The sequence below is a fragment of the Genypterus blacodes genome, unplaced genomic scaffold (genome assembly GCF_046128005.1).
Source record: "Genypterus blacodes isolate CSIRO-AG114 ecotype Tasmania unplaced genomic scaffold, CSIRO-AGI_Gbla_v1 ptg000058l_1, whole genome shotgun sequence".
NCBI lineage: Eukaryota > Metazoa > Chordata > Actinopteri > Ophidiiformes > Ophidiidae > Genypterus > Genypterus blacodes.
Window position 1 is genome coordinate 5,989,564 of NW_027466870.1, and position 24,532 is coordinate 6,014,095.

At 47.2% G+C, this 24,532-nt stretch overlaps 1 protein-coding gene across 3 annotated transcripts in view; it reads right to left on the reverse strand.

The window, feature by feature from the left end:
- Window positions 1-24,532, reverse strand: part of elavl4 (ELAV like neuron-specific RNA binding protein 4) — a 64,455-nt gene that overhangs the window by 35,980 nt on the left and 3,943 nt on the right. Inside the window, exon 3 of one of the 3 annotated variants that reach the window (XM_076153266.1) lies at window positions 121-207. In XM_076153266.1, coding sequence (XP_076009381.1) covers window positions 121-207 — 87 coding nt within the window. Of the gene's footprint in view, window positions 1-120; window positions 208-726; window positions 736-24,532 lie in introns of those variants that run through there. The other 2 variants (XM_076153268.1, XM_076153267.1) reach the window with 2 other exon arrangements.

A 24,532-nucleotide genomic window follows, 5' to 3' on the forward strand; every position in this document is an offset into this window, starting at 1 on the left:
TCAGTCAGCAGCGTCTCCACCAGTGTGCTCTCATGTAAACACAGTGCAATATCAAATCATATTACTTCATGGCTGTATAAAATGGCTGGGCCATCCATTTGGCAGCAGTCGTCTCCTTACCATCTTTGGCTGTGTCAGCAATCCCTTCTCTGCCCAGCCCTGGAGCTGTGGGAGCTCTGCCTGACGCCACTGTGTCTCTGTCGACCCCTATGGAGCGGAGCACAGGGAGGGGGGGACGCACAGCCCACTGGTCAACATCACACACTCACTGTACAGTCTCATGGTTGTAAGGGGAGGGGGGGGGGGGAGTAAGGAACATGGCAGCTCACTAGAAATATACATTTATACCTTTACAGTCACTCCACCTGTCACTCAAACACACAGGTGGCTCAGGGGGGTTTGGATGGAGCCTGGCTGAGATCTGAGATGTGATGAGGTTGATCAAACTAATTTGGTTTAGCAATTTTGGTAAAACGGTACGGCTCGATTTCTTGATCATTTTCTCGGAGCTAAACTCAAAATGGGGGAGATAATGTGATCATGTAGCATCTGCTGTTGTGTCAATCATCCCAGTGCCTTCATAGAGTACTGAAGGGAACTGCATGTGTGTGCGTGAAGCCGGCAAATTGGTGCGGTGGCTGCAATGACCTTAGCTGAGTTTATAATGAGGGCTTCCCTCTTGCTCTCAGTGGGTAAACATGCCTGTGGTTGAAGAGACAGAAATGCCACAAATGAGCAGGAAGTCTGTTCACCGGCTCTCCAGAGCAGCGGGCTCAGACGCCTGCAGCTAGCTACGGATGCCACAAGCAGCCAATTTAGCAGAAGAAGAGGAAGAGAGGTGGGATGACCTCTGCCTTCATTTACTCCTTTACAGAGATGAAGAGAGGGAATGAGGGATCAGATGGGAGGAGGAGGAAGAAGGGCTGAGTAATGGGGAAGACATTTTCAATACTTCAAAGAAAGGCAGAGGTGGGTTGGGGGAGGAGAGAGAGAGAGAGAGCCGGTGCATGTTCTGTTGTCAATGTGTCTTGTAAACTTAGGCAGGAATGCATAATAGAGGTCTAAATGAGAGTGAACTGTCAGCGAGGAAGGGAAGAAGAGGATAGAGAGGGGCAGGGAGGTCAGGGCAGGGGAGAGGATGATGAATATTGTTTCTGCTTCTGACGGGTAAAGATGAACAATGGGACGTTCTGTGGTGCTGATGGTCCTGAGCCACCTGGGTCTGAGGTCCAGTAGAGACTAAAGGGTCGCTGCTTGCATAAAAACGGCAAAATGTATGCAATATAAAGTCACTTTCCTTAAATTTTCCTTTAATCTGACTAGGACATATTGTAGAGGAGCATTATGGCTTTATATATAAGTCCATTAACATTTTCAAAGCTTTTAGCCAGAGCTCCTGTGTCGTATATTAAACCATCTCAGAGAGGAGCAGGACTGTGGCGCTCATGCTGTTTCTAATTTAAAGGCTCCACTGTTTTGTACTACAGTGGACAAACTGAGCCTGGGTGTGTACCATCTGTTCAATGTTACGCTGCAAAGCTAACCTGGGAAAAAAAGGGAAATGTTAGGCAGAGGTGAAAACATCAAAAGCATTTCTCTCTTCCATTCTGCAGAGCTGTTGTTTTACATTCTACCTCAGTGAGGAGAGGAACGACGACGCCGCAGCAAGCAGACAGCAGCACAGTGTGACGGAGAAATGTGGTGATAAAGATGGAAGAAGCAAGCAAGCAGATGTGTGTGTGAGTCTCCATATCAAGGGCTAACGTAGAGAGCGGGGGAGCGGAATGTCGGCAAAAGAGGAATATTAGCTTCCTCAGAAGTGCGTTCAGTCTGTCTCCATCCCATATTCAGAAACACTGCTGGGTGCTCAAGAATCAATGCTCAACCATTCGCTAAAACAAACAGTCTTAGACGCGCGCACACACACACACACACACAAACACACACACACACACACACAGTCACACACAGGCAGTCTCATCTTTCTTCATATTCTGTGTCTGTCCTTGCGTTTATCACATGAACACACACACACACACACACACACACACACACACACACACACACGTGCGTCCGCTGATAAAATCTCAAATAACACTGGAATAAGACTGCAACGCAATTACATCCACCAAACCATCGAGATGAGAAAGCGCTCATGGATACATTTTCAATTATTCAGGGAATACATTTCAGTCGGCGCACAGACGCTGGGGAGACTTATTATATAATCAATACACTCTATAATGCCATTAATATTTGATGCCACAAAAGTGCTTCCTGTCTCCTTGGGCTCCTGGCCAATGGTTTCTGGGCACAGCAGTCAAACAGGACAGGCCATATCCGCCTACAGCCGGCCAGAGAGGGAGAGAGAGAGAGAGAGAGGGGGAGAGAGAGAGAGAGAGAGAGAGAGAGAGAGAGAGGGGGAGAGAGAGAGAGAGAGAGAGAGAGAGAGAGAGAGATAGAGAGAGAGAGAGAGAGAATACATTTGCTTTCCTCTAATAGTGTAGAATACCAAAGGCACAGACATGGAGAGAGAGAGAGAGAGAGAGAGAGAGAGAGAGAGAGAGAGAGAGATTAGATTTATATGAATCCATTCCACAAAGCATTCAACCTTAGTGTGCAATAAGATTGATTCTCTTTCTTCCTCCACAGCTTTGTGTCATTTGATTAAAGGTATAAAGGCCAGAGTACAGGCTCAAATTTAGATGACCCAGGCGTTTCCTCATCCTTTTCTTGTCCTCTGCAACCTTCTCAAACCTCTGCTGCTTCCACGCCGTAAAACCGCCACTTTTATTGCGGGCCTGGGCGCAGGCTTCCCTCCCCCTTCTTTTACAGAGCTTAGACAATCAATTTACCCTGACTTGGCCAGGATAGATGGAAGAGACTGCGGAGTAGATGCTATGCTGCAGGATCTCTGCTCTGATAGACACACACACTGCCTGGCAGCTACAAAATGGAGCCAGCGTGCAACCGTTTGACTTCTAAGGCGTCGTCTCACCATCTTGCCTCAGATATTATTTGTGATTTCCTGACAGCTTTATATACAGCGTCTTGTTTCTTTACTCGACCCACCGGCTGAATCTGCTTAATTGTGGAACGTGAGCGCCCTGCGAGCTGAGAGTGCGTGCAAATCCACCGCAACCAAATCTGTTGCTATCAAACCGACTCAGACACAAAGAGATTGATATGACTTTACAAGCCGGGCTCCTCAGTGAGTCAAGTTAGCGGTAATGCTCGCTGTGCTATTGATTCCTCTCTCTCCCTCTCTCTCTCTCTCTCTCTCTCCACTCCCTTTCTTCCTGGCCGTCTCTCTTGCCATTTCCATCTCCGCCAGTGTCTTTTGGAGCTCTGAAACGTCCTGCGGGTCAGACGGATCCTCGGCCGGATCAATCGCCCAAAGTAAACTGGGACACCTCGCGTTCGCCGGCACACACAGACACATCACAGATATTCACTCACACACACACACACGCACACACGCACACACACACTCCCTCCTCCCCTGCACTCTGGTCCTGGCTGCCTCCAGTCTCATCGATCTGCATCTACTTTACCAAATGGATTCTTCTCTTTTTCTCTCCTCTACCTCTTCCTCTCTCTGTGTGACTCAGAATAATAAATGTTCCAGACCGTGTGAGACGTGTACGTAAGCAATTTTTCATTTAACTTTGGCTTGACTTTTTTTCCCCTCCTCTTGGTTTTTTATGATGCTTCAGTCTTTCAGTGAGATTGATGCAGCTTCCCTACACACACACACACACACACACACACACACACACACACACACACACACACACACACTCGCCTCAGCCCTTGGGGCAATCTTTGTAAATCTTAACTAAAGTCAGAGGCCAGGAGATGACAGGATACTGACAGCCTTTATCAATAAAGTGTTTAGACCCAGAGCTCTTTGTTTATAGCCCAGGCCTCAGTCTCAAGGTTTGGCCCAGTATTGCTCAGTTTCATTTGTGACTGAATGTTGAAGTCCTAACTGAAGCTGACTGAAGTAACTAGTTCTGTCTTGTTCACTTTACTTTACTTGACTTGTGCTGCATTGTAGGCAGTCAAAGGGAAAGAACGTCCTTCAAGGACAATGACTTCAGAGGACCAAGGGTACTCCATACAGTACTGTATATACACACCCAGTCTCTTTCTCTGTTACACATATGCACAGTGACACACACACACACACACACACACACACACACACACACACACACACACACACACACACACACACACTGCAGCCTCCCCTTGCTCAGCCAAACTGTAGGCGGATCTGGAGCCGTTTGTCCACTGGCTGATTCCCAGCTCTGCACCAACGCATGCAGAAAATTGGTGAGCATCTTGACTCTGGGGATGACACTTCAATTTGTGCAGCTCCAGTGGCCGGTGCTCTGTGGTCCCTCCCTTGCAGGGGTGTGAGATCAGCTGGACACCTGCCTAGCTGTTTGGCCTCAGCCTTGGAGCAGGGGGACCGGGCCTTGGAAAGGACGGCCTGGCCCGGCCTGTCAGCCTGAGTCCCTGTCCCTCAGCCCCGGCCCTGGCATGGCCTCGCCGGCCCTCATCTCTGCTCCCCTGATTTCACTGCACTGCCAGGAGCTGTCCCTCGCTCTATGCCCCTGACCCCCCCTCCCCCTCCCCCCACTCCTCCATCCAATCCTCCCCCCTGTAAGTCAATGCGGCACCATCATCCTGACTCCAGTCTTTTGAGCTGCATCAAATTCCGATCAACAACCTGCCAGCCTTTGTTCCATGATAGCTGCAGCAGCCAGCACCTTCAGTGTTCGCCTCACCCAGTCACACCACAGAGATGTGTGTGCTGAGCATGGCCGCTGTAATCCCTGACCGTGACAGATTGGAGTGATCGGTGTCGAGGCCCTTAGCTGCAGTAGAAATATTTGCTGGATTAAAGAGGCTGAATCATCGTCTCATCCTTTACATGGCAACCCTTAATGAAATGTCATTAATGTGGTTAAAGTTTAAAGTGAGGCTGATATCAATCTACAACATGTTGAGACCTATTTAGTGTGTATTAGTGCTGCACAATTAAATGAATTAAAATCCAAATTGAGATTTGGCCTTGTGCAATTTAATTAAATATATGATATGCCGTGTGTTTGTGTGTGTGTGTGTGTGTGTGGAGGGCTCAGTTTTGTCACAAAAGTGTGCAACAACTGTGCAGACCAGGTACTACCAGTGTTTCTGTAGGTGTTAGGACCAAGGACACAGTGTGTATCCTTCCCACCCGGGCCCCTCCCTTTTCTGCAGCTTTGCCTTTACATGCTATACCTATGTTTAGATCAAACCTGCTTACCTTCCCTTAGTTACTCCCTGAATAAATGTAAGGCAGGTTGAACAGGCAGGCCGTTCCATCTGAGTCAGCACCAGGGCTCCATGAGCGAGGACGCCTCCTCCACATGAAGCTGGCAGGTGACTGCGGCCTTGCACCTGTGCAGGCACCCGGCCGTTTCACTGAGAAAGCTCTCCTATCTTTAGCTAGACGACACTAAAACACACACGTATGCAAACACGCAGGTCAGCGCGGACACGCTCGGCTCTATAGCGTGTTTTAAAATCACACGTGTCACTTCAGTCACGACACGGCGTCCTGCTCCTGTGACAGGTGAAAGGGTTAATGACTGTGATTTAACTTCATGCTTACTGCAGCATTTCCTCCGTGTGTGAAGCAAACCCTTCGAAGAACAGAAACCGGGTAAGGAATCTGAAAGACGAATTCTATTTTCAGCAGCAGAGTAAAATTCTTGTAAACTCTGCACTGAACTCAATTTTCACTTCCTATTCACAGTAGGTGTTCTAATTAAAACTGTTTTTTAGACTTTAAGTGGTAATATTGGCTTTGTTGATGCGACTGCTACAGCTTCTTTAAAAAGGTATAAACAGCCTGGAGGTATACGATAAGAACAAAACCTACAGCACAGCGTTTACACACACACACACACGCACAGGGAACAAACCAGACGGAGGAACACTGGGCCGCCTGCTAAGCAGAGGCAGGGCTCGTCCTAATCTAATCACTGTTTCCCCCATCAGCTGCATCTCAGCCTGCTTCTGTGTATGTGTGTGTGTGTGTGTGTGTGTGTTAGTGTGTGTGTGTGCGGGAGTGTGTGTGTGCCTGCCTTCAGCAAAGGCAGTGAGCTAAATCACATAGACACCGACCATTGTACTCAAGAATTCATTCCAAGGCCTAGGGTAGTGTGTGTGTGTCTCTGTGTGTGTGTGTGTGTGTCTCTCTCTCTGTGTGTGTGTGTGTGTGTATATCTAGTTAATCTAGTTATTGATTTAGCTCTGAACCGGAGCTCATATAATCAAATAGCTGCAAGGGGAAAGGACACCCGTCCATCATCTGTCTTAATGAGTAAACAGTTTGATGGAAACGATGAATAACTGGAGAACACATCAGACGCAGACGAGCTCACTAAACTGCTGATAGAGAGACCAGATGGAACTTTATAGGATTCCTCTGACAATACTCTTTGTATGCTGAACGGGAAGACAAACTACCAGCTTTCATTTAGATGTTCATACAGTGTGTAGTGTGTGTGCTACATGTTCAGACCTTGTCAAAGCCATGAACCAGGTTTCATTTGAGTCTTCATCACGGCGACTGCAAACCAGGCTTCCCTCTCTCTCTCTCTCTCTCTCTTCGGCTGTACTCCGCTGTCGGAATACGCCGTCGTTCCAACAGCTACAATCACTCCGTACACGCCATAAAGCTGTTTGCGCTGCGGCTGGAGAATTAATGGCGAGCGTATCTTTTGTGAAAATCTAATCCCGGTTGTGAATTGACGTGAGAGATGTGAGAGCGGTCGGGTCGTAAACGGCCCCTGCTCCTGCTGCAGCGCGGGAAGACGGGAGGGAACGAGACACAAAAGACTAAATGTATACCAGCACAGCTAACAGACCGGGCCTGTAGCATACCAACTAACCAGAGTGTGGTCTGCATTCAAACCAGCAGATGAATCCCCCCCCCCCCCCCCCCGCCTGTACAGTGCGCTGTAATTGAAACTGCCAACAGGAGACTATCTCTGCTCATATACTATATAGCATGAGCCAGGGAGGAAACGTATAGAAGGTGCTGGCTGATTGCCTCGGAGAATTCAGCCACGACTTTGTAGTCTGACAGCATGTGCCAGAGATGCACTGTGCCTCAATGAGATAGCACAAATCTATCCCTTTATTGCTCCCATTTTCTCTCTATATTCCTTCTCCCTCTCTCTCTCTCTCTCTCTCTCTCTCGCTCGCTCGACAGGTACCGCTCATGCTTGCCACTGGCATTTATCAGTCCGGATAAGTACGGATGAAAAGGATGTCACGTTCCCTCCTCTCCGTCTCGTTACATCTGAAGGACAGAGTTGCCAGTCGATTGGAAGGGAATATGCATCGACTGTGAGAATCCATATTCCTGATGGGACAACTGACATTATCAGTATTACCATCTCAAACCGCCGGCGATAACTGCCGATGGGAGCGAGCTGGCGGCGTCTCTGCGGTCTCGTGGGTGCTGCGTCAAAGAGGCACACTAAACCCCCTGACTGATGAGAGGAAATAGTGGCATTATCTCCCTCCTCTCACGCATTTATTTATAATAATTCACGAGAAGATACTGTGTGCTTTTTCTTTGGAATCGACTGTCAACTCCGGGAGAATGATCTTTATGCACAATGGCACCTGTCTATGTGAGCCACTGGTCACAGACGGATACGGAGTGTTCCCTCCGTATCCGGGCTCAAACAGCTGTGGGATTTTTCAGCGACTTCATGTTTGGAACAGAGCAACATCGGTGTTTTGGTTTGTTTTCTTTTGTCCCAGTGTTTGGTGTCTCTGCTGATGTGATAAGGCAGGCTGGAGGACATGGTGTGGGATGCTGTGTGTGTGTGTGTGTGTGTGTGTGTGCGTGTGTGTGTGTGTGTGTGTCGGCCCTAATGTGTGGATTACCATATACAATAGTGCCATTTTGTAGCATGTTCAGTTGCATGTTGGATCTATAATTCATTCGGCTACAGAGATGTATGAATGTTTAATATGTCGGGGGCGGCGAGGCCTGTCGAAAGTATGACCTTGAAACGTCCTTTCAACATCACACATCAACAGCGCTGGGGCCAGTTAAGCCGGCAGAGCCAAACACCAGCCAATGTGTGCATTCTCACACACACTCACTCACACACACACACACACACACACACAAACACACACACACACACACACACACACACAGACACACACACTAGCATTGGCGCGCACACACACGGTCTGTCTGCCTGGTGATGCTTTCTGTTCTCTTTTTTCCTGGGATGCAAAATGCAGATGAGACGACTCAGCCGCTTGTGCACAGTCTCAGGAGAAAGTGCTGCTCAAATCCAAATGTCTGTATGAATACCAAAACACACACACACACACACACGGCGTACAGTGGGAGAAAGAGAGGGAGGAAGGAAGGAAGGAAGGGAGAGGATGAGGAGAGAGAGGATTGAGGAAGAATGAGCAGCAAAGTAACTAAGAAAGCCAGTGTTCCTCTCTGTGTGTGTATCTTTGAGTGAACAAAGAGCTACATACACATGAATACCTCTTTCCTCCCACTGTATTTTCCATCGGGATATTTATTCTGAAAAGCAGCGATGCACAACAAGGGCTCGGTCCTGTGTTTGCTAGTGGGCTGAGGCGCTAACACTCCCCAGCTGATTGTGTGTCTGTCTGTAGCAGTTTGAGCCTCTGCCAAAGGAATTAGGTCTAGTATTTGTGAATGCTGCTCCCCTCGCAGCAGAATGCTGCCGTGCCTCTCACATTTCCAGCGTTTCAAAAAAGAAAGAGAAAACACATTTTACATAAATGAAGGAAATCACTGTGGAAGCCTATTAAATTTTCATCGTGACCGTTCTGCGAGTCTTCATGTGTGTTTATGCTTCACACAAAAGGAATATTTAAAAACCAAAGCGTGCTAATTGGGACAGAGATTGTTACAGCGGCTTCTTATTCAAACAGGCTTTTGGCTCATTAACTGCTCCCATCCAGTTTTTATTTAAAGGGAAGTGGAAAAGACATTTATAGACAATAAAATATTTTGCAGTATTTATACAGACACTGTGTCACTAAAACACAGAGAGACGCTGTAATGTGCTCGCAGGAAACAAAGCAAAGCTGTTATTTATTACACTCTTCTCTCCAGCCTCCTGACCCAAACATGCACTTTTACAGGCTTAAAGCTTTGAAGTACTATTTTAATTAATCTGTAAATCAGTTGATCACGTAGTCAACCAGCCTTTACTTTACCTCTACACACACACACACACGGGAAAGCTTTCATTTAGCTGCGTCGACCGAGGCGATCACTACAATCTCTCTACATGACCACATCAGAATTTGGGATCAAACTATTGCAATTAACACGTCAATACAGCTGAGTGACTGACGAGTGTGTGTAGCAGCATCCTGTTATTCATGCATGATTAGAACTGCCCACTCACATTACAGCTCAAGACTGAGCATGTAATGTATGATACACTACACACACACACACACACACACACACACAGAGACACACACACAGAGACACACACACAGAGACACACACACACAGTCACACACACACAGAGACACACACACACACAGAGTCACACACACACACACACACTCTCACACACACACACACACACACACACACACACACACACACACACACACACACACACACACACACACACACAGCCATTTAAGCATGTTGACATAACTAATACACCTTAACTACAGTGATGCAAAACACAACATGCACACCACCACAAACACCCGCACACACACACAACTTAATCATTTGACATTTCAGCATGCTGTACTCAATTACAGCCGATGCACTGGGCTGCTGCTTGTATCCAGCAGAGCATTTGAGAAACCAGTAGCAACAGCAGCGACACCCAGACCTCACACACAACACAACACAACACAGCACAACGTGTGTGTGTGTGGACACGCTGGAGGCCTTTTACTCAAGTGTCCTCTATGAGCGCTCACTAATTGCTGGTAGACGATGTAAAGCTGAACACAAACACAGAGTCAAACCCTCAGCACAGATTTCTCTGGGTTTCTCTCAGCACGTGATCAAACCGGCTGCACCCCATTTGTGAAAATCATTACTTTAAGCATATAAGATATTTTGACACACTCCCTTCAATCCTAAAGCACCTAGGTCCGGAGTCAAGGAGGCAAAGAGGCAAATAACAAAGATGTTCAGTCTTGACCGCTGTCTTCTCTCGCTCTCTCAATCCATTCACTGGGCTGTTTTAAATTAGGCCCTAGTTAGCCATGTCACTGTGCATCAGGACACGCGTCAGTCACCCCTCTGATATACTGACACACACACACACACAGAGAAGAAAGAAGCAGAGACTAGCGTGTTCATGAACATGGTGATATCCTCTCTCCTGTCCCTTTACTTTCTTATTTCAGTCACACCATCATCCATCATCTCTTAAATGATCTCTATGAACACGTCCCTCCTGTCTTCAGTTACACTAAATCACTAAGCACACATTTGGTCAGAACATTGTGGCTAATAAAATGCTCACACACACTCACACACACACACACACACACATTAACACTGATGTGCAACCTTGAAGCTACAAGGTGGAAGGGAAGGCTGGGATCATGGTGTTCTGCCTGAAGGGAAATGAGCCACTGCATGTTTAGTGTATCAGTGTGTCTGTGTGTGAGAGAGAGGGAGAGTGTGTGTGTGAGTGAGAGTGTGTGTGAGTGAGTATATATATGTTTGATTGCATAGTTGAAAAGACGGCCTGTCCTCAAACCCATGTCCCCCACAGTGTCCCATCAGGAGGTTTAGAAGTGTGCTGCACATCATATCTAATGCTGCTAACACTGATTAACATTCATACCCCTCTCTCTCTCTCTCTCTCTCTCTCTCTCTCTCTCTCTCTCTCTCCCTCCCTCCCTCCCTCCCCCCTCCTCCTTTCATGTTACTTTCTTCCACCCTTTGCACATTGGTCTCCAGCCCTGCTTTGATTCTATTTTCTCCATATATGATTACATACATTAGCCGTGTCCTTCCTTCCCTCTGTGTGTCCTCCATTAGGCTGCTAGCACCGGGTGTCCAGGGAAACGGGCGGGCCGCTTTGCTAGCGCCACTCGCCTGTCGCCGAGCTGAGAAGTCATCTTTGTTTCAATGAGCGGTTTAAATGCGTACAAGAGAATGGAGCCAAATGGAACATTAACTCACAGACGGATGATTAATGTCTCCAATGTTCCTGATGCTAAAGTGAATCAGTCCACTCTGTAGACGGCCTGAGCACCATTTTGGAAACGGACAGATGCTGTGAGAATGTAAAAGAATGGCCCTGACTGTGCAGACTGATGGTGACGCAGCATCTAATACGAATGAGAAAGTGTCTCTTATGTGACAGCTGGAAGTGACCAAAGTAAACATTATGGCCTCGACCTGCCACTTGGATCTGTCAGTCAATTAGATGAATGAATGCAAAGCTAGAGTGAGTTTCAGGAAGTGAGAGAGGCACAGCACTTAGCTTATGACCTATACACTGCAAACACACACTCAGAGCAAGTAAGCACACACAAGAAAACTCTCTCTCTCACACACACACACACACACACACACACACACACACACACACACACACACACACACACACACACTTACAAACAGCATGGCAGGGACATGTACTGTATCAAAGCATGTGCACAACCTATGTACAACGACTCCATCTCCCTCTGTCTCTGACACACTGCATGAACAAACTACACACAAACACAGAGGGACAGATAACAGAAGTCCTCATCTGGTTAACATGTGAGACTTTACATAGATGGATATGAGTTCAAAGGTCCATCATCCCAGCCCTCTCCCCCTCTGCTGCAGTACCATGCTCAGGTAAATATTTCAGAGCGCTGCAAAAAAGGAAAAAAAGGATTTCTACATCCGTCTTCTCCAGGAAATGGATTCTGTTCCCTGATTTAATCCCTCCTCCCTCCCTCCCTCCCTCCCTCCCTCCCTCCTGCTCCCCATCTTTCCTTACCTCTACTCCTGCTTCCACGCCTCTCTCATTTGCATGATATCCGGTCCCGTCCTTCCAACTGTTCCCCCTCTGCACACACACACACACACCACAATAATCCACCCTGATGCTGTATATCTAGTCCTGGTATGAAGGAACATTAACTCTCCACACAACAAACATTTGTGCATTTCATCGCATCACCTGGAATGAAACGATCTCATACACACACACACACACACACACACACACCGGCTGATACGGGGGATATGTGACACTACAACCTGCTCTAGCCGCTGCACCAATCACAACACAGGTTTACAACGTACAGTAGAGTGTATCGGCTGGCTGTCTTACCATCTTAAACCCATTCCACTCCATCTGGGAGCCGCTGGCCGTTGTCTCTCTCTCTCTCTCTCTCTCTTTCCTCAGACACAAAACAGGAATGCCTCAGCCAAAGATACCTGACTCTCTCGCTCTTTCTCTCTCTCTCTGTTTCTGTCTGGTCCTACACGTTCTCCTGTATCTCTCTCACTCTGCCTGTCTTCCCTGTGTGCAGTCAGCGTGCGAGCATCGCCTTCTTCCACAGATGCTGAGAGGAGAATAGTGAGTGGATGAGAGAGTGCTGGGCTGCAGTAAGCATCCCTCCGCCCTCCCTCCCTCCCTCCCCTCCCCTCCCTCCCACAGCTACCCGCCCAGTCTCCTACTCAGCTGGATGCCCGCCCACTCCCCCTCTCCTCCCCCCCCTCCCCACCTTGCTGTCAGAGGCTGTGATTGGCTTCTAATCTTGCCTATCATCAGCCCCCGTAGCCTCTCCTTCCCCCCCCCGCCCCTCGGTGTTAACACCTTCGCTCTCTGGCTGGCTCTAAGCCTCGGTCGGCACACGCCAGACTCAGCATGCTTTTGGCAGAGAAAAGGCTTCCCGAATCCCAGCAACGCAATCAATCGCTGCTGAGGTCTGCGCTTGAGTGAGCCGGGCAGAGCGCAGCAGAGCTCTAGGAGAGTGATTGCAGCCTGGAGCTCTACGGTAATAGGATGCCTGCGCAGCTCTGTGTATATAAATGAGCTATTACAGGGTGCATGTTAAAGCCCCCATGTACATTCACACACACACACACACACTATCTCCCTCCCTCACACGCATCCCACACCTGTATTTAGCGCTGATTGCACCTTTTTGTCTTACCAAATACTAAATGTTATAATTAAAACCTTTGAGGTATTTCCCCATCAGCTGTGCTCTTTAATGTTTTTTTTCTCCAAATGTGACAACAGAGCCCACACTTCCACATAAAACACAGCCGTGCGTAATTTAGCTCAAAAGCAAAGCTGACTGCCGCGTTGATGGCCCGCAAATTTGCAATTATTTGGGACTTAAATGTCAAAACAGGTGCGCGCAAACACACGCGTGGGCACGACGTTTAGAAAGCACCGGACACCTGTAGCCTATATGAATGTTATATTTACCTCTAACGCGTTATAACGTCACCTGTCTGCGTGCTGCGGGTACATAGCGTCAAAGCCCAGCCGGGTCAGAAACACAACCAAACAGAAGGACAACAACAGACGACCTGCGCCCTCACTCACCATGACCATTCTGGTTCCGGGCTGCAGTTTGCGGGGATGAAAGCGGCGCTCACGGCGGATGAAATCGACGGAAGTGCTGCAAAAGCCGGTCCAGTCAGCCGACAACAAGCGGAGCAGCAGCGGCAAGCAGCGTGTCAGAGTAGATGAATGAACCGGCGCGGAGCAGGATGGAGTGAGTCACGGGACCAAAAGCTCCGGGAAGCGACGCCGTGGGTGTGTGGGAGAGTTTCGCAGGGAGAAAACGCGCCGCTGTGGGTGAAACTACAACTAAACAACGCGGCGGGACTCGATATTCACCCTCGTATGTGTGTGTGTGTGTATGTGTTACAGCGCGCACCACCTTTCCCCAAACAAGCCTTTTATGGAACGTCCAGTCGCCTCGCGCGCGGCCTCTCATTGGCTGCCAGGAGATGCGGACGGGGCGGTGCGCTCGCGGATGGGAGAGAGAGAGGCTCGCGCGGTTCCCTCGACGTGGGAAGAACCGAGGAGGCACGAGGAGACGAGCGCGAGGTGACTTCACTTCACGTCCGCACGCGCACATCTGTATCTACAACATATGGTCCGAACAACACCTGACACTTATGAATGACGTGTTAGATTCAGCACGGCCGCTCCCTCGCGCTCCGGGTTGTAGCGTTGTAGCGTTGTAGCGTATTTTAGAGCGGCGTGCTCAGGAGCCAGATCTCGTGTGCTTTTGTCATTAGCCACGTAGATATCTGCATTACTGCTGCAGTGTGTGTGTCCCCTGCTGCGTGTAGACCTCCACCCAACATCAGCGTAGCTCTTCTCCTCCAGCTATGATCAAATCCCTATGCTATGATGGGCTCGAGTAATTCATATAAATGAGTCCTTCAAGCGTGCTATCCTCCCTTATACCTTCAGATCGGACGGAGGGTTAAAACAACTCTTATGCAGTCATAAGATTAATTGCACATTATTTATAGCTTCTCGCCAAATCACATTAGGAGCTATAGGGCATAATAATCCACTATTTTTTCAGACACATAATCTTCATTAATATATTCATTTACAATAAATATTTAACAGAGGCCAAATCTCTGTGCCCAGCAGCAGAGCTGACTTTGTCCAGCTGGCCTCTACTGTACCTCAGGCACACAAGAAGAGGGAGCTCTTGCTTCCTGTAACTCAGGTGCATTCATATATGGGTACACACACGCACACGCACGCACACATACACATTCGTAAACCTACATGCGTGAACTGAAGAGAAAAATATGTACAGTGAAACATAATTGCACATTATACATACATGCACTTAACCATACAAACAGATTCACACACACATATTAGCCCACACAATGAGCTCTGACACGTCCACATGCCTTCTGCCGACGACTTTGTACCAAATGCTTTTACACCAGTAATGTCTTTATCCTGCCAGACAAGCGATCAAAACATCACCGGGTTCCCAACATGTATTTCCTTTGTGTTTAACAGCAGTGAGAGGCAGTCATCAAGTTATTCTCATGCTGGTTTGATTCAATGAGCACGAGGCTGTGTGAGGCCTGGCAGAGCTAATGTAACTGGTGGAAGTCCATTAAGCCCGGTGAGATCTCTCTGCCTCACTCGGCTCCAGACAGACATGTGAGCACATTTGATCTGGACGGTCAACATCATGGAAGGTGACCATGATGGCTCACTCAAAGTTCCCCTGAGTCTCCAGCTCTAATGGCAAATGGTTATGGTTCATACTGGAGTCATGGTTACTTTTTCCACAACATAGAACTCTCAATGTATAGTTTCAACTTTTGTTTGCCTTTTGCTGAGAATATAGTTTCCTTGATGCCGTCTGTAACTCCCTCCCTTCACTGAAGCTCTGTCATAAGAGACGTCAAACACACTGGCTGATGTAAACCATGGGCCTCATATTTATATAAATACCTATTCTGAATATGATTTATGTATATACTGTAGATACTATATCACATACGTATACAACTGTGAATGTCAACCAATGAGCCCCCACCCTCCGCCATGATTCACACTTGAAATGAGGAAGGAAAGCACGATAAGACAAGTTCGGGCAGAGAAAGAGAGAGAGAGAGAGAGAGTGCTGAATAAATCCCCCCGTCTCTCCACTTCACCCCTGACCTCTCCACCTGTCTGGTTGACTACACCTAGCTCGGTAGTGCAACGGAACCGCGCGTCTGACATACTAATGAGAATTCTCCCTACACCCTCAATTAGGCCAGAGCGCGGTGCTGAGGTGCACATGTGAGGGCACACATACACACACACACACACACACACACACACACACACACACAGGCGTGCGGGCGGGCAGGGGAGTGAACAGGCGTACTATTGTTTAAGATAAAACAGAACTATGCTGGCACACGTAGTGAGGATACAACTCTGGAGATTTGTGGAGATCATTCTTCTCATAATGAAACGCAGGGAGAGCAAAGTTGAAGGAAACACAAAGAAAGATCCTTTGTAACAAAATAATGCATAACGGGAAAGAATAGGCTACAAAATCCTCCGTTCCTCGCCCGTCCTCTCCTCTTCTGGCCTATTCATCCATTTGGGTCGAAGTCAGGAAATCATTATCCGCCTGGCTGCCTCTAACATTCTCCCAACCATGTTTCTATCCTCACTTTTTAATTCCTTAATGTAAGTTAGGGGAAGCGGGAAGCGGCGGCGGCGGCGAGGGGCGGCTGGAAATGCGCGAGTACTTTGCTCTTTGAACGCCGCGTCGCTTTTAACCGCGGCGGCTGTGAAGTGAGGGCCGAGAACGAAGGCTTTCTTTCTCATCAAGGACGGCGTAGGGAGGAAATAACGAGGTTGTGTTCTCTCTGTGTATTATGATCCAAATAACCTTTGCTGTAAATGACAATGTGATTTGAAAATGAAAACGCTCTCCCTCACAGTCGTCCCGGCCGGTGTGTCATTTCACTCCACTAAAGGACACCGCTCCTCTGTACAGAGCCTCCAATGTGACTGCTGCTACTCACTGAATTAGCTGCAAACACAATCTGCTCCCCCCAGTTGTGTATTATGAGGCTGTCCGCATGTAGTTTGCTATGCTGACACAAACCATGTTGCTGCTATGTCCTAGATAAGCGTGCGCGCTGTGCATTATAATCTTGTGTATGGGCAGATGGAGGGAGTGGTTGGAGATATTCTACCAAGGGCATTCACGCTGAGATATTTTACTGCCTGGATAGAGGCGATAGTGCCGTGCGCTTATTATTCTGGCATTTCCCCGCCGAAGCTTTGTGTCGCTTAGTGAATAAAATGCAATGCAGCAATGAATGAAGCATCATTGTGTAAATGTCAAAGACGTAATCAAAGGTAATGAGAGAAAGAGGATGAATCATTTCAGACTTTTCTATGACATCGCTTTCCCGTTTTTTGTTAGACTTTGCCCCAAAAGTGCACGGTGCTGATTGCACGCGTTACCGGCCTTTTTCCCGGGCTGGTGAATGATGCTCGGCTGTGTTTGAGGAGGTAAATGATATATCGTTCCATCCAGAGCTGTGAAAGATAAAAAGCTTTTGTGGCTTTAACCCAGAACAGCCAGTCGTGCCGTCAGCAAATTGAAATGCCATCTCAGTGATTGCTCCGACTCACACCAGTGTAGTACATGCACCTGTGCACACACGGACACGGCATACAGACCGAGAGCCATACAGAACGCTCACACACACACACACACACACACACACACACACACACAGGCACACACCCTGTTAAAGTCTTGAAGTGCGCAATACGATGACTCTGCGTCTGCTTCCTTCCCGTGCATCCAGCATGCTAATTCACAGCGAGCAGATGAACTCCTGCTGCCCTGCCTTGCTTCTCCTCCCTCCCAGTCAGAGACCTTAATGGATTAACCGCGTGCTGTGTATTCTTCTTCTTCTCAATTCTCCCTCTCACACACATTCAGGGTTCTCCAGCAGCACGCTCATAAAAACTCACACTGCTATACTGATGCCACGCCCTGAAAAAAAATAAATCACAAGTAAGCAAGGTTGTGTTGCTGTCTCACTGCAGTTTGCGGTTTCCTAGATTTAATGTGTGGCAGGCACAATACCATTTATGCACAAGGCGTACTGGTAGCGGTGCATTGTATGTGGAATAACAAGTGTGAAAGAGCAGGTAAAGAATAGCTGGCGCAGTATAGCAGGTTTGAATATGCAGTGTGCAGGCAGTGATAATTGCGGGTGCTCTCAGTTTGAGTCTTGTTAACTGTCAGATGCAATGTCTCAACACTTGTCTTATGTTTCACTCTGCATAATAAGACTTCTATTTAAAGGAGCAGAAGTGAAGATGCCAGCAGAGGTGTTACCTAAAAGTGTTGAAAGAAAATACCTTGATTATTAACCAGAACAGGGGGGGAAACTTGTGTTGTGAAGCTGAATTGCCAGGCGGCTGCAGAGTAAATTAACCACAAGTGATTTTAAATATCCGAGAACATAGAATGCAAAACATGAACCTAAACGATGTTCCTTACACTGTGTGGCAACAGCAGAGAGGGGGAATTAATAACAAAGTGGAATAACAGCGAGAGAGAACAAAGGAGCTGCTTGGATGGAGATCACCACAGCACCGTATGCGGTCTCATGCATTTCATAGCAAAGACTCTCCTACTTAGTATGCTGCAGCCCTGAGCTTAGGCCCTTTTTATTTGCCCTTGAAGGGTTTTGATTTAGATCCTCTCTTGAAGTTCTGGCAGTGGAAGCATTCTAGCAACCCGGGACTGATGATCGCCTCTCCCCTGGCAGGTGTCCACCCTTTACCGGTAACAATCAACAAATGGGAGTCACTTCCTTCAAATCGCCCCGTCTCCCTGCCCAGCAACATACTCAACATCACTGACATCCCAGACGCCAGACAGCTATTAACACGACGCGGCTGTATCTCAGAGAGATCGGGCGCTTTAGATTCAGTGGACTTCTTTTATTGTTTGCTCATAGTGTTAAGACCAGGGGCTTTATTTTCACCAGATCATACAGTGTGCTCTGATTTTTTTTGGGGAGTAATTTCACCGTCAGAGGCACACAGCGCACCTGCTTCACTCCAGGGAAATGGTTCAGATCTGTTCAATCAAATCACCTCTTTTCTCTCCCTTTAAAAACAGTGCAGTCTGTACCATGGTGATCTGACAATTTGATAATGGAAGGGAACAGTTGGGTGCAGTTCTGCCACAAAAGCTGTTCCCAAGAGGAAACTGATGTCCTTGTGTGGGAGGTGCAAAATCGCCGCAGTAGCACCTTAAGTAAACCACTGACAGCTGTGATGTTAAATTAGCCTGGGAGGACATGATACATCCAGGTTGCCGTGCTGCTATCGTCTTGGCAGAATCACAGGGAAATGCGCCTCGACTTCCACAGCGGCACGGAACAAAGACCTGCAAAACGTGTCATTCCAAGAGCACAGACCTCCGCCTACACGCAACAACTAGTATCACTGCCATTTTAAATTCAAATGACACACTTTCGCCTCTCGTTTCATAGATATGAATGAAAACAACCATTTTCTGACAGCACACAAGTCCAAATTTAAACAACAACAAACTGAAATGACTGTTTCCTCCTTTGACCAAATGACTACTACTTCAAAAGGGCATCATCTTTGGATTTAGGCAATTTATTGACTTATTCAAATGTATTTAAACGGCATAATTAGACTGAAACAGACATAAATCGTTCTTACTCTCATACTCGGTCATGCCATTACAAATCAATTTACCCAAGCATATAAATGAGTCATTCTGTCTCATAATCAGAGTCTGTAAGCATGAACTCACCTGGCTTCTGTCCCCTCACATGCCTACTGAGCAACTAGTCACCATTTGTGCTTTACTTTGCCTTAACCTCAGGACAGCATGCATGTAAAAATACTGACTGATTACTAAAAGTCAACTTGATTTTGTCTGCGTGCTGTTCACCAAAACGACCCAAACCCTTTTTTTTATTAGAAACAAGCCTTTTAGACAAATGTATCTAATCTAGTTAGAGATTTCCTCCTCCACCCTCCTCCCTGCGTGTCAGTGTGTGTGATACACCGTCAGCTTAACCCCTGCCTGTGTCACTCTCCTGTGTGGAAGCCCCTCAGATCAGGAATGAATTCTTCATGCCGATCCTGGAACGAGGCTGCGCTGCATTTGTCACAGACGCTTGTCTCCCACTTTAATTCAAAGCTGTTTGGTATGGCGGGAGCTTTGCAGACTGCGGAGATGTGACAGGGGCTGTTTGAAAGCTGAGGCTGAACACTGTGTCTGTGTGTGGAGCAGCAGTCGAAGGTCTGTTCAATCTGTATGTAAACTCTACACAAACACACTTCTCTTTTGTGGAGGATTAAATTGAGGATGGAGCAGGGACGGCTGGTTATGTTGCCATTCCTTGAATGTCATTTTGTCTTGTGCAAAAAAAAGTTAAATGGCCGTCTATAAACCATCACCAACAGATGATACAATAAAATATACATTTGAAGCAATTCTATTAAGCAGAAACGCTTCTAATGAGATAACGAAGGTCTTTTAGGATATAGCCGAATACAAATGAGAGGAGCTTTGTGAAGGTGCCCAGAGAGGCCGGCTCTGCATGGGCTGTTGAGTCTGGCATGTGTCCTGGCACTCAGAGTGTATTCTCTACAGGACTCTGGTGGATTAGTGTCCATTTGGACAACAGAGTGGTCCACAGCTTGGGGTGACATTCAACTTCAGCCTGCATCCTCTTCTGCAGCCCAGCACCTCACAGATCCACCCTGGAGTTATAGCTCGCTGTAGATTGTCATCATATACAATCGCCATTATACGACTGAATTCACCCATAACTATCATTTATGCTTTCGCAAATGTATCGTTTAGAATGCAATTGGGAAATGAAGCGTTGGCCAGGATGTGGTGTGCTGGGTCATTGGGTATAGAGCGGCGGAGGGCTTCAGGGACGTGCGGGTGGCAGCCCGTTTAGTGTTTGATCCCGGTTGGGGTACATCCATGCTCACAGGGGGACGGCTGTGGTCCATCTGGTGGAGGCTTTAATCACGACACCCACCCAGCCCCCCAACGCTCGGCGCACACACACACACACACACACACACACAGCATAAATCACATAATGCTGCCTACTTGAGATTCTTTTGACCGCTGCTCATTTCCAGGCTTGTGTAATCATATTATTTATTAATTTCTTTCCATAGACGCCACGGTCACGTATCCCCTTCTACATCCCTCCTCCCTACCTTCCAGAACCTCCTCATGACGTCAGCCACTATCGCGCCACCCGCCGTCTGCATGACGCTTCAAACTTGGCTGCACATTGGCTTTTGATCGGATATAACCTTTTAGAAATGAGGCGAGTGAATGAAACGAGTCTTTCTCAGGGCTGTCCTGTGGCACTGTGGACCAAAACATGCCCACACTGCACAAACCAAGCTCTGGAAATGCTTAACCACTCTTTCTCCTCATGCGTGATGAAAAGCAAGTGGGCAGTGCACAATAAGACTGCCCCAGATTTCACTTTAAATGCCTTCATACTGCCACACACGTTTCACTTATTATGGGATGTTGATGAAACATTTAGCTTATTGGAGATGAGGCTTATAAAGACATTTAGATTCATGCTAGTCTAGTTTATTCTATATGGTATATTCCATTTCTTCCTGTCTCTGTCTGTTTGCATGCATGAGCACATAAACCAATTAGAAGAGGAAGAAAAAAAGACAAAAGGTCCAATTACATCTATGACATCCACACAGACACACAAACAGTACGTGTACATGTCTCTTCCTGTGATTAGGTTACTGTAGAAAAATGCCACTGCAAATCATTTCAACCTGATTGCTGCTATTAGAATTCATCTATAATTAATAGGACAGGAAAGTTAGCAGGACTAATGATGTTGTTGCATATTAACCCCGCTTTAAAACTAATTATTGTTACGTCCACTCTTAAAAGCGAATGCATAACTATCACACAGTTACAGACCTGGACAGAATCATGGTCATACACACCTGTCAACAACACGTCTAAAGCGTAAATGCAGAATGCAAATGTCCAGTATGTTTGCGAGGAGCCAGTGGGTAACTTCTGTAAACCCGATGGTCACTCCTCCTCAGCACTAATGCACAAGTCAGCCATACATCATTTATTCATGGGGACATCAGATACTTTGCCTCATCCCCAGCAATTAGTGAATCAATAAAAACACATTGGCTTTAAAACCATCAATTCTGAGTGGAAGGGGATTGGGGGAGCGTTGTTCATCAGCATGGCAGCATCCTAGACTCACACACACAGTCGCTCACATATGGGGCTGCGTTTGTCACCTCGACATCAGCAGGCACCGAGCTGTCAACAATAAGGCACATTTCTTCACATCCCTGCTCTTAAAATGGCTGCCAGATACGGTCAGGAGTCTTCACTTACAAAATGGGCGTGCGTTCCGTATGATATCTCAAATTGGTGTTTTTTTCAAAAAGCGGCGTCTAATATAAATATATTTTGGGAAAATGGACCTAACGTTCCTTTCCATCCGATGGTTCTGTCACCCGGGTGAGATTACGGCAGACAGACAGGTCAGCAAAGGGCTTCCACCGGCTAATACCTCCTTTGTCAGGGTGTGAGCGGCTGACGTGCGTTCATATCAGCTTTTATAATGAATTCAGTAAATCTGTCTTAACCTTTTTATGTCTCTTTTGTGGCCTGATCCTGTACACACACATCAGCTTACTCTCCCAATGCAGTTTGCATATAAATTGACATTAGACTTTAAGGAGTGGCTGTGGATAAAAAACACTGATTTCATGTTTAGACACAAATTCTCTCTCCTCCATTCAATTACTCTCTCCCTCTTCCTCCATTTAATAGAAGAGAAATCACTGTAAAAAAACAAAAACAATAATAATAATAAAAACCACAGTCTAAGTGAGAGCACATATTTGTCTCTAAAATTAAATGTTTTGATTTTTCCTGAATTAAAGAAGAAAAATAAACAGCAGGAAGCGATTGTTACTAGAAGTTGGTTCAACCTGGTGAACCACAGCTCCGTATCTACCGACTGGAGGCAGCATTCAGAGGCCAACCATGAATATAGAATACAGAACTGCACAAACTATTATCTCTAACAAACAGAGGGGGGTAGTTATTATCAGAGCTAGTCTTTCAAACTAACAAGATGAGTTGTTTAGCATTGTTTTATTGATGTTTTGCCGTTGTCAGTGTAACAGCTAGTGTAATGATAACAGTGTGTTACTCTAATTAGTTTCTCCACGATTGCAGAATGGATGTAACGCGTTCAGATCTTGCATGATTTCTCTCCCATCCAAGCCGATTCATCAGGTTAGAACTGTGTGACGCTGCTTCTCCTGATATAAGCGGTGATCCCTGCTTTCACGTCTCCGCTGAGAACACTGCCTCCCTCCCTCCACAGAGGTGTACTGTGCAGCCACACAGCCCTCGCTCTTCTCCTCTTTCCACCACTTCCACCAGGTGTGTCGCATTTTGCCTCCATACCGTTCAGTGTAGCTCGATAACTCCAAACAAAGCTGCACTTTCGCTCCGCCATTACCGCAGGTGGGCACCGGTTCAGTCGTTTGCCGTTTCCCCCCCGTGCGTGGCTGTGCGCCAGTGTGTGCATGATGGGAGAGCAGAAGGAGGAGCTCCTCCTATTTTACACCATTATGCCCTCGGACGTTTCATTACTTAATATTCTCTCTATCAGATGTACATTCGGTTAAAAGAATATGGAAATGACTGCTTTAAGGAGCCGTATTAATTTTCAAAATGAAACATTAGAATCAAGTTTCAGTGCCTGATCTGCCCATCCATAGTTTCATCTACATCTGAATATAGTGCTCGAGCAGCTCCGCCTGTTATCCTATAGGTGAGGTTACAGGTCAGAGATGTGACCTTTGGCTGGACGTGTGGTTTCCTGTTGGTGCAGCTGGATAACCTGAAGATAGACCGCAGTTGATGGATCACGTCCACATGCAGCCCTTGTTTTGTCCCCGTCTACAGGGCCGAAGGGTACGAGAAATAAGTAATGATAAAAAAAAATAAAAAAAATGCTAATGTGTGATGTGAAGCAGTTCAGACCGGGTGAGTCGCATGGTTGGAGGTATGAAATACAGCCTGGTAGGGAGAGGCAGGCAGAGACGGAGAGGTGGCAAAAAAGAGACTTCCTTTAGTGTGTGTGTGAGTGCGTGCATGCGCGCGTGTGTGTGTGTGTGTGTGTGTGTGTGTGTGTGTGTGTGTGAGCGAGCCTGCAGACACCTGCTCCATTCTGCAGTGATGGCTCCCAGCGGGACACAGGCTCAGCTGCTGATCACTAGGCCCCCCCTGCAGCACTGGTGGCCAACACACACACACCCCCACACACACACACACGCGCACACCCACCGCTCTACCAAAACCCTTCAGTCCCCCCTCACCCCAATCGCTCAGCCTCTCCGTGTTCCCTGTAGCCGACGCACCACATGCGCTGGTATGGAGAGCAAAAGCGTCCTGATGCACACGGGCACAGACTTCACGCTCTGTGTTGTATCAAACTAAATCTATTCTTTAGTTTACGAGGCACATTGGGAGGGACGGTGTGTGTTCTGCTGCGTTATATCCAATTGTATTTCCAAAGCAAAGCATTTCAAATAAATCTCCATGAAAAGTGCTGCGTTAATTGCAGTGAAGTAAAGCAGCTGGAGGACAGATAGATGGAAGATAACAGGACGATTGTGGCCTTCCTCTCTGCTTTTCTTCCCATAAATACTTTTCTCATTTGCGGTTGTTCCCTGACAAACGGTTTAATACTCCACATTTGTGTATTTCACTTCTGTATTAATCAGCCTCCATTGACTCCCTGCTCTGCCCTGTATTGTCTCAGCTGATGGCTCAGTATTTTGCCCGTCTCTCCGTCTCTGCTCCCCCTCTCGCCGCCCGCCCG